The sequence below is a fragment of the Cervus elaphus genome, chromosome 31 (assembly GCF_910594005.1).
Source record: "Cervus elaphus chromosome 31, mCerEla1.1, whole genome shotgun sequence".
NCBI classification, from domain to species: Eukaryota; Metazoa; Chordata; class Mammalia; order Artiodactyla; family Cervidae; genus Cervus; species Cervus elaphus.
In genome coordinates this window covers 43,719,466-43,737,880 of record NC_057845.1, presented here as the reverse complement: position 1 = coordinate 43,737,880, position 18,415 = coordinate 43,719,466, and the positions used below count along the sequence as shown (strand labels likewise).

The 18,415-nt window shown below is 39.9% G+C and overlaps 1 protein-coding gene across 4 annotated transcripts in view; it reads right to left on the bottom strand.

The window, feature by feature from the left end:
• LOC122687585 (transmembrane protein 45A-like) overlaps positions 1–18,415 on the bottom strand; it is a 60,566-nt gene that overhangs the window by 34,789 nt on the left and 7,362 nt on the right. The window contains exon 1 of one of the 4 annotated variants that reach the window (XM_043893165.1): positions 15,193–15,212. The exons of 1 other annotated variant lie outside the window; for it this stretch is intronic. Coding sequence is in view for 1 of the 3 variants with exons in the window: in XM_043893161.1 (XP_043749096.1) it covers positions 15,153–15,174 (22 nt within the window). In the remaining 2 variants the exon portion in view is untranslated. 2 more of the 4 variants (XM_043893161.1, XM_043893164.1) reach the window with 2 other exon arrangements.

The window sequence follows — 18,415 nt, the reverse complement described above, 5'->3', positions numbered from 1 at the left end:
GTCAGCAGTGCCATCCAACCATCTCATCCTCTGTCGTCCCCTTCTCCTGCCTTCAATCTTGCCCAGCATCAGGGTCTTTTCCAGTGAGTCAGTTCCCTGCATCAGGTGGCCAAAGTACTAGAGCTTCAGCTTCAGCATCAGTCCTTCCAATGAATATTCAGGACTGATTTCCTTTAGGATTGACTGGTTGGATCTCCTTGCTGTCCAAGGGACTCTCAAGAGTCTTCTCCAACACCATAGTTCAAAAGCATCAATTCTTTGGCACTCTGCTTTCTTAATGGCCCAACTCTCACATCCATACATGACCACTGAAAAAACCACAGCTTTGACTAGATGAACTTTTGTCAGCAAAGTAATGTCTCTGCTTCTTAATACGCTATCTAGGTTGGTCATAGTCTTTCTTCCAGGGAGCAAGCGTCTTTTAGTTTCATGGCTGCAGTCACCACCTGCAGTGATTTTGGAGCCCAAGAAAATAAAGTCTGTCACTGTTTCCATGGTTTCCCCATCTATTTGCCATGAAGGGATGGGACTGGATACCATGATCTTTGTTTTCTGAATGTTGAGTTTTAAACCAGCTTTTTCACTCTCCTCTTTCATCAAGAGGCTCCTCAGTTCCTCTTCACTTTCTGCCATAAGGGTTGTGTCATCTGCATATCTGAGGTTATTGATATTTCTCCTGGCAATCTTGATTCCAACTTGTGCTTCATCCAGCTCTTCTGTACACTTGGTTCTTATTCCCATAACTCTTTGAGTTAAACATTGAGATGTTTAAATAACTAAAACCATCCATGTCACATACAAGGCTATTCTTGAACAAACATTCAGAACAACAAACAGAACACTTAACCTGAAAATATAAGACAGGATAAGGCAATCCAAAGACTTATATCTTGAAAAATAAAACCGACAAATAGTAAGAACAAGTATCATGTCACATTACCTGCCTGTAGCCAATTCTTCAAAATATAGAAGCCTAGATTGTTTCTGTTGGAAGTGTTGCACCTGAGGTAGGTAGGAAGCTAGCATCTACTATGTGCTAAACTTTTCATGTATTTTATTATTCTTTGAGAAAACCCAAGAAGTATTCTTTCTACCACAGGCGTGAGGAATATGACACACCAAGAGATTAACTAACCAACACTAGGGCACATAGGCTCCTCCCAGGTAAACACTCCTGCCAATGCAGGAGACCTGGGTTCAATCCCTGGGCCAGGAAGATCCCTTGGAGAAGCACATGGCAACCCACTCCTGTATTCTTGCCTGGAGAATCCCATGGACAGAGGAGTCAGGCGGGCTACAGTCCTTGGGGTCACAAAGAGTCGGACATGACTGAGCGACTAACGCAGGGCACAGAGTTGGTTAAAGATCAGAGCCAGGATTTCAAGTTCTTTATACGTCTGACTCCAAATCCCATTCTGTCCCCCTAGACCAGGGCAAAGACGAGAAAAACCTTCTCAGCTAGCTCCATCAGACAGTCTTCATCAACTGCATGTGTGTAGGTTAAACACGGTAGTGAGAGGCTCCTCCTGCTAGGACTATCTATAACTGAATTGTCAGCACATGTGAAGGAGGTGAAGCTTTGCACATTGTCAGAGTACTTATTTACCACTGTGGTAATCAAAGTCAGAATGCACAGGGCTGCCAACAAAAAAAGAACTGAGTAGTCTGAGACATCATTTGACAAATGTCTAGGCACTGAGCTGAGTATCAGTGATGTGGTAAGAATCTAAAGCAGTCATCTATAGTTCCAGGCTTCATGCTGCTTCACAAATCACATCAATGAAAAATGTCAAAAATATTATCAAAAATCATCAAATTACATACTTAAAATTTAGGGCTAAACTTTATTGTATGTAAATTATACTTTAATGAAGCTAATTGAAAAGGGAGAATGAACTCTTCTGCACTTCCTTCTCTCCTGGCAGCCAGGAACACAATTTTGATGGATGGAGCCTTAGCAACTGTTTTAGATTATAAGGTCCATGTTGAAGAGAAAGAGCAGTGAATCTGAAAGAAGCTTATTCCTGACAACTTTGTCAGGATCCATTCCATTCCTGAATACTTCTGTTTTCATGAATATTTTATGTGATATGCAAATGAAATTCTATTGTATATAAAAAAAATTTAAATCTATCTTGTATAGCAAAAAAATAAAAATTATATGTGTCAAAATAATAGCTACCATTTATTGACTGCTTTCTGTATACCAGTCTCCATTCAAGTAACTGCTTTGCATTTTAACTAATTTAACCTTTATAAGAAGCCTCTGAAGTAGATACTATCAGAAAGTATTGTCAGTCTGATATTGCAGATGAAGAACCTGAAGCAAAGTTAGGAACTAAAATGTCTATAATCACACAAATGATAAGTAATAGACTGAAATTCATATCTAGCCCTGGGTCTATAGTACCTCTATGACAATATACCATAAATACAGTTAAAAGACACATGACCAAGAAGATATTGACAATTAACGTAAAACTGACAAAGGCTGAGTAGCCAGAATGTCATTTTTTATCAGGGATCTGTTAAAAAGAAAAAAAAAAAAAAACAATCTGCTCCCCTACACTCCTCTACCATGGGCAAGGAATTGTTCTTAACAGACAGTTCAACACAGAGAAAACCTTAATGCCTGATAATCAAATGAAAAAATGTCCAATCTCATGAGAAATCAAAGAAAATTAAATTTAAATCAGAGCTATTTTTCTACTTATTAGATTAGCAGAACTAAAAAGATCTAGTATATCAAGTGTTGGTGAGAGTATGAGAAAATGGGAATGCTTACACACTGTCAGAAGTATAAATTTGATTGCTGACTACAGTCCAGCACTTCCATTTGTACTATGTACCCTAACAAGTCACAGATATGTTCTCTTGAATATATAAAAAGTTTTATTGCTGCATTGGTAGTAGTAACATGAAATTAGAAATAATCTAAATATCCATCAATAGAGAAATGGAAAAATAACATGAAGTAACATATACAGCAGAATATGATGTGTGTCTGTGTGAAAGTCGCTCAGTCATGTCAGTCATGTCTGACTGCTTGCGACCCCATGTTCTTAAACACCTGAAACATAATACAATTAATTGCTCAAGCACATATATGAATATAAAAACATAAAAGCAAGGATAGGCATTAGTAATAGTAGTTTCCTTTGGGGAGAGTGAAGGAGACTAGAACTGGGGATGTCATGGAGTGCTTGCTCTGTAATACCTTATTTCCTTTATTTAAAAGAAAAACTTGAAGCAAATAATACAAAATGTCAGTTCTGCACGGTAGGAAGACTAGAGTATGCCATATTATTTTTGTGCTTTCATTTTTTTCAAATTAATATACTTTATTTTTTAGAAAAGCTTTAGGTTTAGAGAAAACTGAGCAAAAATTACAGAGTTCCATGTTTTTTCTCCCCAACTCTCACAGCTTCCCAATTATTTACTTCTTGCATTAATGTCATATATTTACTACAACTGGAGAACCAATCACGATACATTTTTATTAACTGAAGTTCATCATTTACATTAGGGTTCACTTTGTGTTTTACGGTTCTTTGCATTTGACAAATGCATCGTGTCATGTATCTACCATTACAGAAACATGCAGAATGTGCCACAAAATCCTCCTTTGTTCCACCTACTCATCACTTTCTTCCTGCCCCTGAGCCCTTGGCAACCATTGATCTTTTTACTTTTTCTATAGTTTTGTCTTTTCTAGAACATCATATAATTGGAATCATACAAAATGTAGCCTTTTCAGACTGAACCCTTTTATTTAGCAACAATGCATTTAAAGTTCATTCATGTCTTTTTCTAGTTTGATAATTCATTTCATTGTAGTGCTGAACAATATTCCATTGTATGAGAGTATCACTGGGTTTTTTGTGGGGTTTTATTTTTATTTTTATTTTTGCTGTTGTTGTTGCTTGTTTTTGTTTTTTATCCATCCCCCTATTGAAGGACATCTTGTTTGCTTCCAGTTTGGGGTGACTATATTATACAGCTGCTATAAACATTTAAAAGTTTATGTGCAGGTTTTTGTATGGACATTAGTTCCCAACTCATCTGAGTAAACACCTAGGAGCCTAATCCTGAATCGTATGATTAGAGTACGATTTGTTTTGTAAGAAGCTGCCAAACTGTCTTCCAACATGGCTGTATCATTTTGCATTTCCAACAATAAATGCAGAGAGATGTTTCTCCAAAGCTTCTCTAGCATTTGATTTTGTCAGTGTTCTAGATTTCAGCCTTTCAAATAGGTGTACAATAGTACCTCATTGTCATTTCCATTTGCAGATCAATCAAGATATACAATCATTTGCCGTCTGCCTATCTCCTTTGATGAAGTGACTTACTTTTTACTTGGGCTATTTGTTTTCTTACTGTTGACTTTTAAGAGTTCTTTGTATATCTGGATACCTATCTTTTTATCAGACACAAGAATTGCATGTATTGCCTCCCAGTTTGTCGCTTGTCTTTCCAGTCCTTAAAAGTTGTCTTTCACAGATTAGAAGTTTCAAATAATATGGAATAATTTATATATGTTTTTCTTTGATGGGTTGTGCACTTGATGCTGTATCTAAAAACTTCATACCCAAGGTCATCTTGATTTTCTCCTATGTTAACTTCTAGAAGTTTTATAGCTTTGCTTTTACATTTAGGTCTATGATCCATTTTGAATTAATTTTTGTGAAAAAACATAAGGATTATGTATAGATTTCTTTTTTTGTGTGTTTTCATGTGGATATACTGTTGTTCTAGCACCATTTATTGAAAAGATTATTCTCTCTATAACAGAATTGCTTTTGCCCCTTTGTCAAAGACCACTTGACTATATGTGAGTCTATTTACAGGCCCTCTATTCTGTCTCACACATCTGTGTCTTTTTTTTCACCAATACTACATCTATTCTGTCTCAATCATCTTTGGGTCTTTTCTTTCACCAATACTATACTGTCTTGATAACTATAGCTTTAAACTAATACCTGAACTTGGATAGTGTCAGTCCTCTGATTTTGTTCTCAAGATTGTGTTACTTATTCTGGGTCTTTTGCCTTTCCGTATAATACTTAGAATAAGTTGGTCAATATTCACCAAAAAATTGCTGGGATTTTAACTGGAATTGCATTGAACCTATAGATCAATGACACCACTGAATCTAAGAATGACCGCTTAACAACACTGATTCTTCTAATCCATAAACATGAGTATCTCTCCATTTATGTGGATCTTTGGTTTCTTTCATTAGAGATTTGTAGTTTTCCTCATAAAAACCTTATACATATTTTGTTAAACTTACATTTCATTTCTTTTCCCTCTTCTTTTGGTGCTAAGGTGAATAGTATTATGTTTTTAATTTCAAACTCCAATTATTCATTGCTGATATACTGGACAGCAGTTGACTTCCAATATTAATTTTATAACTTCAACTATAATCACTTTTTAGTCCAAGAGTTTTTGGTTATTGTTGATTCTTTGGGATTTTCAAAATAGACAGTCATTATCACCTACTAAGAAAGATAGTTTTATTTCTTCCTTCTCATCTTGTGTATTTTATATTTCTTTTTCTTATATTATTGCAGTAGCTGGAATTTCCAGTATGACGTTGAATTCTAGTGGTGAAGGGGAACAACTTGCCTTGTTCCCAGTCTTAGGGAGAAAGCACCCAGTCTTTCACCATTAAGTAAGTTTACTGTGGGTTTTTCTGTAGATATTCTGTATCAAATTGAGGAAGTTTCTCCCTTTATTCTTAGGTTGCCACTTTTCAGATTAAAAAAAAAACTTTTCTAAAAAATTTTTTAAAAACTAAGATGGTTTTTAGAACCAGAAAATAGAGAACCTTAAACGCTAGGTTAAGAGCTTTAAACTTTATTTCTTGGACAATAAGATGCAACAGAATGCTTTGAGCAAAAAAAAAAAAAACACACACACAACAGAGATATGCATCAGACCCCTTAAACATTTCCACAATACAAGAATATAATTTCTATCTAAAAATGTCCTGCAAACTCCTCCAGCTCCTTCAATACCTCATTCTGCTGACATTCAAATCTCACTCTCCATTAGCCCTGCCTCATAGCCAACTTGAGTCCCTTGGAGGTCCCAGGGAAGATGCAGAATATTCATCAGTCTTGATAAGCTGCTTCCACACAGACCTGACTTGCAAACTCAGTATTCTACTACCCACTCCCTGCCCAGAAGAGAAAGTTAGGTCACTCTGGTTCAGAGCAAAGGCACAAGCAGCCCATGGCCCAGACTCACTAACCAATGTGCAGTCAAAATGCAGTGACCACATCTGAATCAAGTGTTGAACACTCATTTGCACCATATACTCCAATGAAGGAGTTGTTGTCAAGAGCTCTATCCATAATGGTATCTGGATGCCTATTTACAGAGAACACTCTGTACCCTAGTTCTACCCTCTGGGGACATGAGATCAAACTAGAATCCTCATTTTAGCCAGATTGCCATGTGACTCATATGCACATTAAAAACTAAAAACACTTGTCTGGTCTAGGGCAGAATTTCCACGGCACTATTGACATTTCATGCACAATTATTTGTTTATTGTGTAAGGTTCTCCTGTGCTTTCCAGAATGTTCAGCAATATCCCTGGCCTCTACCTACCAGATTCTGACAGCACTTTACTCCCAACAGTGACAAAGATATCTACAGATATTGATAAATGTTCCCTGAAGGGCTAAATCGTAATCCCTTCCCAATAAGAAGTACTGGTTTAGAAGATCCTTGGTCCAAACTTTCAACATAAGAAGTTTTTTTTTTTCTTTTTCTTTTTACTTGAGAAAAAGAGAAATGTAACAAGTTTAGCTGTTAACTACTTTAAAGTCCAAACAATATGATGTACACCTTCTCAGGAAGATAAAATACATGTTATTGCAACTACTAGAACAAAACATCCTTTGAAAAAAATGACTTGCAAAATTCCCACAACCTTTCATACAAAAATTTTTGAAGTTTAAGTTTGATATTACTACTGAAGACAAAGGAGGGCTAAGTGTTAAATATTCCATACACGAAATGAGGTCCAAGGACTTATCCTTTCATGTCATCACTGCAAAAACTTTTGCCCTAGATCTCATCATATAAAAGTCTATCTAGAACATCTCATTTTGAAAAAGATGATCTATGAGGCATCATAACCTGTCAGTTTATAGTGTTAAAGTGTTAGTCGCTCAGTTGTGTCCAACTATTTTTGACCCCACAGACTGTAGCCCTCCAGACTCCTCTGTCCATGGAATTCTCTGGGCAACAATACTAGAGTAGGGTAGCCATTACCTTCTCTAGGGGATTTTCCCCACCCAGGGATCAAACCCAGGTCTCTCTCATTGCAGGAAGATTCTTTACCATCTGAGCCATCAGGAAAGCCTGTCCAGCCTCAAATAGTGGATGTGGTGACAAGGTAGGGGAAGTCATGTTCAAATTCAGCTTATGAAAAAACATATACACAGAAGCTGAAACCAGTGTGGTGATATCTGAACACTGTACAATTTTTGTTGGCATAGAGGAGGAAAAGGTTGCAGAATAATTCTTTGGTCTCTTAGTCTCTTGGAGTTAGCAAATTTAGGTCTCATATTTATTCTAATTAATTTTTTCATAGAGCCCATCTAGGAAATAATGGCTCCTAGTTTGGGTGAGTGACTATGGCAAATAAAAAAAGAAACAAGACAATTCAGCTATTGATAAACTAGCTCAGGGCATCATGAGGGAGGATGGGGACACTGGTTCTGCTTGGAAGTGCTAGCTGGGCTGAGCTGAGTCGAAGGATCGAGGCCAAGGCAGGGGAAACATCTATGCAGTGGATGAAGCCATCGGCCCAGTACTACCCTCAAATATGTATGGTCATATTGATTCCATTACACAGAAGAGACAGTTAAGCTTAGAGACATTTGCCACTTGTCTGAATGTTCGTAGCAGGGCAGAAAAAGAAGCCTAATCTCCCGAGTACTAGTGGACAATGTTCTTTCTATCAATACAACACCAAATACCCCATTTTAGTTTCCTGTTGCTGCTCTAACAAATCACCATAAGTTACAACAAAAGATTCAATATCTTACAGCTCTGGAGCTCAGAAGTCGGGAATGAGCCGCACCCAAATCTCAGCCTCACTCTCTGACACTGCTCCCCAGTCTTCTGTTGCTACGTGTCCTTTTTGACTCTGATGATTCTGCCTTCCTCTCATAAGGATCCTTATGTTTACATTGGCCTGGCTGGTATAATCCAGAGTATAGTCTCCTTATCACAGATCCTTAACTTAATCAAACCTTCAAAAGCCCTTTTATCATGTAAAGGAAAGCAGAATACGTCACCCCAAAGTATGCCTCTTTGACATAAAAGTTATTTTTTGCTGAAGGCTATTAAGAATGCAGGGAAAGCTCTCTCTACTTCTCCTTTCCTACCTAAAGGCAGAACACACATTCTCCTTCCACTGGAGACAGTCTTGCCAGCCCAGAGATGGCCCCAGAGGAATCTGTAAACAAACATTAGCCACTAAATTCCCTGATGTATATTTTTCTTCCCAGTTTGCTGCCCTCAGAAGCCTAAACTTCCTTTCTTTGTCCTGTCATTTCTCTCCACAGTTATTGTTCTTTGTTGAAGATGATCTAGAAATTATAGTTATAAGTCACTGCTTTGAATTACTTTTAACTGAGATTTCTCCCACATGCCACTCACTGCATGAGTTAATAAACTGTTTTCCTCTTGCTTGTGGATCTTTCTGTTACAGAGTCCAGGCTGAAAATCTAAGATGAGTAAAAAAAGTTTTGTCCACCCTACTTCCTGACATTCCATATGGAACCAGGTGGAGTGTCCCACACTCTCTGAAACCTGCAGATTGGATCCTGGGACAAAAAGCCAGCAAAAGGTAAGAATTCTTACCCACGTCTGCTCTCTCAGTCTCTCTGTAGTTCCTGGGCAAGAAAGAAAGGTAAAAATTTCCCTTTTCCCCTCCTCTGCAAGTGTTTTTCCAACGAAATATTTGCAAAAACTAGTTCTTTTCATTGTGACTCTGTGGATTTGGAGGAGCTAGTAGCAAAGAACCCACCTGTCAATGCAGGACACATAAGAGACCCGGGTTCGATCCCTAGTCTCTCGGGAAGATTCCCCTAGAGGAGGGCATGGCAACCCACTCCAGTATTCTGGCCTGGAGAATCCCCATGGACAGAGGAGCCTGGTGGGCCACAGTCCATGGGGTCACAAAGAGTCGGATACACCTGAAGTGACAGAGCATGCACGCATGCACTCTGTAACCAGACCTCCTCACCTCTAGATCTTTCCATTTTTGGGGCCCCCATCACACACACACACACACACACACACATAATCATGGACTATCCTTAAAATTTCTTAAATAGCAGTTGCTTTACATTTCTCATAGGGAAATGTGCCCCTGAATTTCTTTAAAATCTTTCTGGTGACCTGGTTTCTGCTGATGTAAATTTTACCACACCTCCAAAATATAAACATCAGAGGAGTTAATTAAAACAACTGCCTACAACCACCTGAGATTGGAGGGGAAAAAAAGAGAGAGACTTTAAAAAACAAAAACAGCTATGAAAATGCTCTTGTTCAAAATCTAGTCCACAGCCTCTATGAGATTAGCTGTGAAAAGTAAATTTTAAAATCTTAAAAGTTTTCTCTACAAATATTTGTAAAACCCTTTAGCTGTCTAAGCAAACAACCTTAACCTGTTCCAACTGCCAGAAATGCAAATTGAATTCAACATTCTGGTATAAGCTAGTGAGTTTTATATCCCATAACTGGTTTTTAGCCATAAATGGCTAAAATTTTTAAATGAAGCTGCAGAAGGGCATGGCAATCCACTCCAGTATTCTTGCCTGGAGAATTCCATGGATAGGGGAGTGTGGCGGGCTATAGCCCATAGGACTGCAAAGAATCAGACAAGACTGAAGTGACTTAGCGCACACATAAGATCTTTATTTGCACCTGTCTGTATATTTATGTATGTCTATTCCAGTTGAGCTATTTCAAATCCTGAAAGATGATGCTGTGAAAGTGCTGCACTCAATATGCCAGCAAATTTGGAAAACTCAGCAGTGGCCACAGGACTGGAAAAGGTCAGTTTTCATTCCAATCCCAAAGAATGCTCAAACTACCACACAATTTTACTCATCTCACACACCAGTAAAGTAATGCTCAAAATTCTCCAAGCCAGGCTTCATCAATATGTGAACCGTGAACTTACAGATATTCAAGCTGGCTTTAGAAAAGGCAGAGGAACCAGAGATCAAATTGCCAACATCCGCTGGATATTCAAAAAAGCAAGAGAGTTCCAGAAAAACATCTATTTCTGCTTTATTGACTATGCCAAAGCCTTTGACTGTGTGGATCACAAAAAGTTGTGGAAAATTCTGAAAGAGATGGGAATACCAGACTATCTGACCCACCTCTTGAGAAACCTGTATACAGGTCAGGAAGCAACAGTTGGAACTGAACATAGACCAACAGACTGGTTCCAAATAGGGAAAGGAGTACGTCAAGGCTGTATATTGTCACCCTGCTTATTTAACTTATATGCAGAGTCCATCATGAGAAGTGCTGGGCTGGAAGAAGCACAAGCTGGAATCAAGATTGCCGGCAGAAATATCAATAACCTCAGATATGCAGATGACACCACCCTTATGGCAGAAAGTGAAGAAGAACTAAAGAGCCTCTTGATAAAAGTGAAAGAGGACAGTGAAAAAGTTGGCTTAAAGCTTAACATTCAGAAAACTAAGATCATGGCATCTGGTCCCATCACCTCACGGGAAATAGATGGGGAGACAGTGGAAACAGTGTCAGACTTTATTTTTGGGGGCTCCAAAATCACTGCAGATGATGACTGCAGCCATGAAATTAAAAGACACTTACTCCTTGGAAGGAAAGTTATGACCAACCTAGACAGCATATTAAAAAGCAGAGACATTACTTTGCCAACAAAGGTCCGTCTGGTCAAGGGTATGGTTTCTCCAGTGGTCATGTATGGATGTGAGAGTTGGACTGTGAAGAAAGCTGAGCGCCGAAAAATTGATGCTTTTGAACTATGGTGTTGGAGAAGACTCTTGAGAGTCCCTTGGACTGCAAGGAGATCCAACCAGCTCATCCTAAAGGAGATCAGTCCTGGGTGTTCATTGGAAGGACTGATGCTGAAGCTGAAACTCCAGTACTTCAGCTAGCTCATGCGAAGAGTTGACTCATTGGAAAAGACCCTGATGCTGGGAGGGATTGGGGGCAGGAGGAGAAGGGGACGACAGAGGATGAGATGGCTGGATGGCATCACCAACTCGATGGGCATGAGTTTGAGTAAACTCCGGGAGTTGGTGATGGACAGGGAGGCCTGGCGTGCTGCGATTCATGGGGTCGCAAAGAGTCGGACACGACTGAGCAACTGAACTGAACTGAACTGAAAACCTGATGCTGGGAAAGTGTGAAGGCAGGAGGAGAAGGGGACGACAGAGAATGAGATGGTTGGCTGGCATCACTGACTCCATGGACATGAGTTTGAGCAAACTCAGGGAGATGGTGGAGGACAGGGAGGCCTGGCGTGCTGCAGTCCATGGGGTCGCAAAGAGTCAGACACGACTGAGCAAGTGGACAACAAAACCTAGGCACAATGAAAGTATTATACTTAATATTTTATTTAATGTTGATGTAAGACACGCCTGTTAGATCAATCAACTTAAATTTAATGTGCATGCATGCTAAGTTGTTTAGTCATGTCTGACTCTGTATGACCCCTTAGACTGTAGCCTACCAGGCTCCTCTGTCCATGAGATTCTCTAGGCAAGAATACTGGAGTGGGTTGCCATTTCCTTCTCCATGGCATCTTCCTGACCCAGGGATCGAACCTACATCTCTTACATCTCCTCCATTGGCAGGCAGGTTCTTTACCACTAGCACCACCCGGGAAGCCTAGTATTGAATATTTCCCATTCATGTGAACCTGAAATTTACTTTGCTTAATTTCTCTTGTATTTAGAATTGTTTGGTTTGTAAGTGCTAACTTTTGTTTAAGCCAATTAAATAAAGCTCTTTTACAGATCAACCACCGCAATGTTATCCAAAGACAAAGACATGTACAGACACACAAACAGTGAAGTCTCAGTTCTTATTTTAAGACTTTAACCCTGAGTCAGTGTAAAACCTATGTTTAAAAAAGAGATTGGATTAAAAGTGGGTTTTTCACAGATGGAACAAATCAAGCCCACTCAACTAGACAGCTAAATATTTGCAGGGAAAAAGCATTTAGGATTTCTATTTGTCTTCAGTTCGGTCACTCAGTGCTGTCTGACTCTTTGCAACCCATGGACTGCAGCATGCCAGGCTTCCCTGTCCATCACCAACTCCCAGAGCTTGCTCAAACTCATGTCCATTGAGTCATTGATGCCATCCAACTATCTCGTCCTCTCTCATCCCCTTCTCCTCCTGCCTTCAGTCTTTTGCAGGATCAGGGTCTTTTCCAATGAGTCAGTTCTGTGCATTCAGGTGACCAAAGTATTGGGGCTTCAGCATCAGGGGCCACCTCAGTGAAACCAAAGGATGGACACACCCATTCACCCCTCCTGGACAGCTTCACCCCCTCCTACTACAGTCTAGGGGAGAAGGCCTTCTGCTAAGAAACCAGCCTTACAGGAAGTACTTCTCATTTTCCCTTGAGCAGTTAGTACCAGAGGTCTGTGTTAGCAAACCACACTAGCAGGAAGTCACCAAAAAAAAAAAAAAAAGCAAATAGCAAAAAGATGCCCAGAAACCCAAAAACCAAATGGCAAGAATGCCCCAAATGTGACTCCAAGTCCCACTAAGCCTTGGACATTTCTCTAAAATCTTGTAGTTTTCCTTCACTGGGAGAGCTCCCAAACTAGAGCTGAAGCTCCCACTGCCAAAGTTACCTGAGGCGCCTGTAGGGAAAATTATAATTGGATGTCTCAAGTCCAAGGGAGACCCCAGGCCTGTATTATCAGAGTGTTCCTCTCCTTGGCAAGGCACTGCTAACTGCGAGATTGTATACTTGTGAGTCACTCAGGGGCCTTCTGATCTTAACGTATCTAATATGCTCCCCAAAGAGCTATCCTTTGGGATAGATGAAACATTTCCCATTTTTATAAGTTTGGTAACACGAAAACACAAAAGACATAGGCAAATCTCAACAAAAATGGCACAAGCAGATTGCATCATTGCACAGATGAACCGGCTCCCAACTCAGGTAAATAAATTTACACTACAAAAAAAAAAAAAAGAAAAACCAATGAACTAATTCCAACCAGGTCACTCACCACACGAGACTAGCTCCCCAATGAACTGGTTCCCACTCAGGTAGAATCCAACAAAACCTACCCCCCTCCAACAGGGTGCCCCAACCAAATTGGCTTGTCCTATAAAGAAAAAGCCCAGACTGAGGGGGAAATATGTTCTTGATGTGCACACCAGAGCAACTTAGCCTACAAAATTGGGTTCATCAACTTGCAACACAAAAGGATACACAAAACCACAAATAAACAAACTGGCTGAACTGGCTATCAAAGTGGGTAGACTTATCCTACGAACAAGAGGCTTCCCTGGTAACTCAGTGGTAAAGAATCCGCTTGCAATGCAGGAAACATAAGAGAAGTGGGTTCCATCCCTGGGTCGGGAAGATCCCCTGGAGGAGGGAATGGCAACCCAACCCAATATTCTTGCCTGGAGAATCCCCATGGACAGAGGAGCCTGGTGGGCTACAGTCCATGGGGTCACAACTAGTTGGACATGACCGAGCACATACACATAGGAACCTACGAATGAAATTGAGCCTATTGACCCTCTGTTTTGTCAGTTCCTTATACCAACTGCCAAGCACTGTGCAGCCTGTGCCGCTTCAGGGTGTCTTGAAGGAAGGATCCTCAGGACAAATAGTCCTGGTAGATGCTTAGGGTCTTAGAGCAGTACTCCGTGACCAGGGCCAGCTAGCCACAAGCAGCAAGACTCCTGGCTGGCTAAGCCAAATTTGTTATCGAGTCCAAGCTCTCTCTACTGACCACATGCTAGGTCAATGAATCTGAGAGACGAGGTGTTGAGGTAGGAATACAACTTTAGTTGGAGAGCAAACTTTTCTCTTTCTTATCCACCTATTAATAATTTAAAGCAAATTAAATTATATTGGTAAATTTTATCTTTGTAAACAGAATTTTCTCTCTACTTGATCCCTCAAGAATTTAGAAACTTACTGAGTGTTCTTATTTTCACTATAAGAAAATATAACTATTTGCATAAAATTATGCAACATAGTTATTTGCATAGACTGAGGGAGAATCTGTTTTCCTTATTACAGGACACAGTGGGCAATACTGGTTATATTACCGGGACTTTGACTGGAATGTTATATTTGGGAATGATGTAAATAGACTAAGGCTTGACCAGACAGTTTTTTCAAAAACTAAGACTGATTTTATGGAGCCATTAAAGCTTCCTTTCAAAAAACTATCTGGTATCTTGTTTATATGGTTCCCAGCCTAACCAATGAGAATGGGAAGTCATTTCCTAATAGACCCAACATCTTATGACATCTTACATCTCAAGAAGAGAGGAATTCACCTAAATCTACAGGCATTGCAAGTGAGTCCTTGACTTGGCTTCCAGAATAATCTTAAATTCTTTATCAAAAATTCTAGCAAAACAGACTTAAAAGAACTTACACGATCAGTCTCTATTCTTGCTTCACTTATGTAAATAATCAGGCAAAGTTTAATGAAATTAGATTTATTTACCAAAGCGATTTGTCTTATTATGACTCTCTTTGGTAAAAATGGGGGTGACTGTAGAGATTAAAAAAAAATGATGTTTCAATGGAAAACTATGACACATCTTTACGGATATTAGATCCTAGTCCTGTTCACTATCATTGAGGTTTTGTCCTGTGAATAGAAGTGGGATCCCAAATTCTTTTATATTCTGACAATATCTGGTCACAGCTCTCCGAACTAACATTTCATTTTTCTCCCGCCCTTCTGACTTGTAAACACTAAGAAATAAAACTGCCCTTTCCCCAAAATGCCTGAAACTAGACAACCTGATATAAACAGAAATATCACACACAACAGCTCATGAATGAATAACCTTCAAGCCTGTTGCTGTGTAAGTCACTCAAAAGGTTCACTGGAACATACCTGATGAGAGCCTCAGAGACATTTGAACTGCAAAACACACCTTGAGCTCAATATCTTGAAATCTGCTCCGTTGGCGGTCAAAAACTGGTCAAAAACCAGTTTTATAGTCTACTCCAACCATTAAACTTCATTTTCCTTTTGTTTCTATAGAAATGCCTCTTACTAAATACCTGATTGCTCAAATCATATAGTGGAAACCCACCCACAACATCACCTTCTGAAACGAGACACAATTGTTGAACCAAACTGACCTATTACCAAATTAACAGACTGACTCAATCAAACAGAAAACAATGTTCTTAAATTCACTCTATTCTGCTTGTTCTTGTCTATATTTTTCTCCCCCTGTGCTGATCTCTTATCTCACAACCCAATTCAGCTTTTAATATGTTCAGTTCAGTTCAGTCACTCAGTTGTATCTGACTCCTTGTGATCCCATGACTACAGTATACCAGGTTTCCCTGTCCACACCGACTCCAGGAGCTGCTCAAACTCATGTCCATTGAGTTGGTGATGCCATCCGACCACCTCATCCTCTGTCATAACCTTCTCCTCCTGCCTTCAATCTTTCCCAGCATCAGGGTTTTTTCCAATGAATCAGTTCTGTGCATCAGGTGGCCAAAGTATTGGAGTTTTGACTTCAGCATCAGTCCTTCCAATGAATATTCAGGACTGATTTCCTTTAGGGTGGACTGGTTTGATCTTCTCGCAGTCCAAGGGACTCTCAAGAGTCTTCTCCAACACCACAGTTCAAAAGCATCAATTCTTCAGCGCTCAGCCTTCTTTATAGTCCAACTCTCATGTCCATACATGACTACTGGAAAAACAGCTTTGACTATTTTAATATGTGACACTTTCTAAAAATAAAGCTATGAATTGAGAACTAAAGGAAACTAGAATACACCATCCCAAAGTATGCCTATTTGACATAAAAATATTTTTGAGCTGAAGGAAATTAAGCAGCAGCAAATGGAGGAGAAGATTTTTCTTTTCCCTCCTTTCTGCCTAGAGGCAGGAGATACATTCTTTCACTAGAAACAGATTCTTGTCAGCTCAGAGGTGACAAGTGGAATCTGCAAACAAATCTTAGCCAAACTTAAACAAATCTTAGTTCCCTCCCATATGTTTATATTTCCACAGTTCACTGCCCTTGAAAACCAAAATTGCTTTCTTTTGTCTTATCATTTCTCTACAAATTTATTTTTTTGTTGTTGAAGATGCTCTATAAGTCGGAATTCTAAGCTGCCACTTTGAGTTATTTTTCACTGAAGTTTCTCTTGCATGATGTGTACTGCACGTGTTCAAACAAAAACAACAAAGACTGTTAGTTTTTCCTCCTTTTAATCTTTTTGTTAAAAATACCAGTTGAAAAGCTAAAACGCGTAGCGGTCCAGTGTTGCCTTCCCAATATATGTTGTTTTTGTTGTTCAGTTGCTCAGTCGTGTCTGACTCTTTGCAGCCCCATGGACTGCAGCACGCCAGGCCTCCCTGTCCATCACCAACTCCCAGAGCTTGCTCAAACTCACGTCCATCGCATCGGTGATGCCATCCAACAATCTCATCCTCTGTCATCCCCAATACATGTAAGGCAACACATTCTAATTCCCAGAGATTAGAACTTGCCGATTTTGGGGGCTGGGGGGAGGAGGACTTTGTTCAGATTGCCATAACCCCTTAAGAATGCCAGTCAGAAGGAGGGCCTCTGACCATCATAAAAGTAAAAACTTCAAAAATCACCAACAGATGGTGGGGGGAGAAGAACAGGAATAGAAATGTTACAACAGAAATGGGAACTGGGTTTTTCTGCTAAGTGAAAGTGAAAATGTTAGTTGCTCAGTCCTGTCTGACTCTTTGCAACCCCGTGGGCTGGAGCCCATCAGGCTCCTCTGTCCACGGAATTCTCTGTCCATGGAATTCTCCCAGGCAAGAATACTGGCGTGGGTTGCCATTTCCTTCTCCAGGGGATCTTCCTGACCCAGGGATTGAACCCAGGCCTCCTGTGCTAACAAGCAAGGAAAACAAAGGAATGAGTATAGAAACCCCCAGAATAGGCCTGCAGGAATTAAGCAAACCTAGTTTTACTTTGACTGTTTCCAATCTTCGGTGCACATAACTAGACTTGTCCTTCACAAAGTTAATTTCTTAATCACTCTCTGACCCTAGGCATCCGGCACCTGCGTTCTTCCCCCGCACACCCTTGTAACACTCCCTTGTAACATTCTTCAGAACGAAAGTCACAGGCCAATAGCCTCAGGGATGACCAAACCCAGTGGTAAGGCTATGTGAACTTTGCAGAAGAAAGAAGAATGTAAAACCATCACTGCCCTGATCCTTATCATATACCGCTGATGAAGACATCAAACTGTAACACCTTTCCCTATTTCCCAGGGAGTGGGGCACAGTTGAGGTGCTAGCCTGATGCATTCCCTCCTTGCCTGGCAAAGGAATAAAGCTATCCTTTCTTTCTCCTCCATAACTCTGTCTCCGAATTTCTGTTTGTCATCAGCGCACAGAGAGCCAGATTTTGGCAGCAGAAGGAGCCTCTTTAGACTCTCAGATTCCATCATTGAAGAAAACTCAAGGGCTTAGCATTGTTTACTTCTCAATCCTGGCTGCACCAGAGAATCTCCTGAAGAGCTCATAAAATATAACTAATGCCTGGACCTCAATTCCTAGAGATTCAGCTTCAATTATATCAAAGTCTGCTTTTATATATATATAAATAAGTCTGCTTTTGTATATATATTTAAAAAAAACTAAGATCATGGCATCCAGTCCCATCACTTTCATGGCAAATAGATGGGGAAAAGACGGAAGCAGTGACAGATTTCCTCTTCTTGGGCTCTAAAATCTCTGCAGATGGTGGCTGCAGCCATAAAATTAGAAACCAATTGCTTCTTGGAAGGAAAGCTATGACAAACCTAGACAGTGCATTAAAAAGCAAAGACATCATTTTGCCGACAAAGGTCTGTACAGTCAAGGCTGTGGTTTTTCCATAGGCTTGTATGTATGTATCCAGCCTCACATGTATGGATGTGAGAGCTGGAACATAAAGAAGGCAGAGCACCAAAGAATGATACTTTTGAACTGTGGTGTTGAAGAAGACTCTTGAGAGTCCCTTGGACAGCAAGGAGATCAAACCAGTCAATCTTAACAAAAATGAACCCTGAATATTCATTGGAAGGACTGATGATGAAGCTGAAGCTCCAATACTTCGGCCATCTGATGTGAAGAGCTGACTCATTGGAAAAGACCCTAGTGCT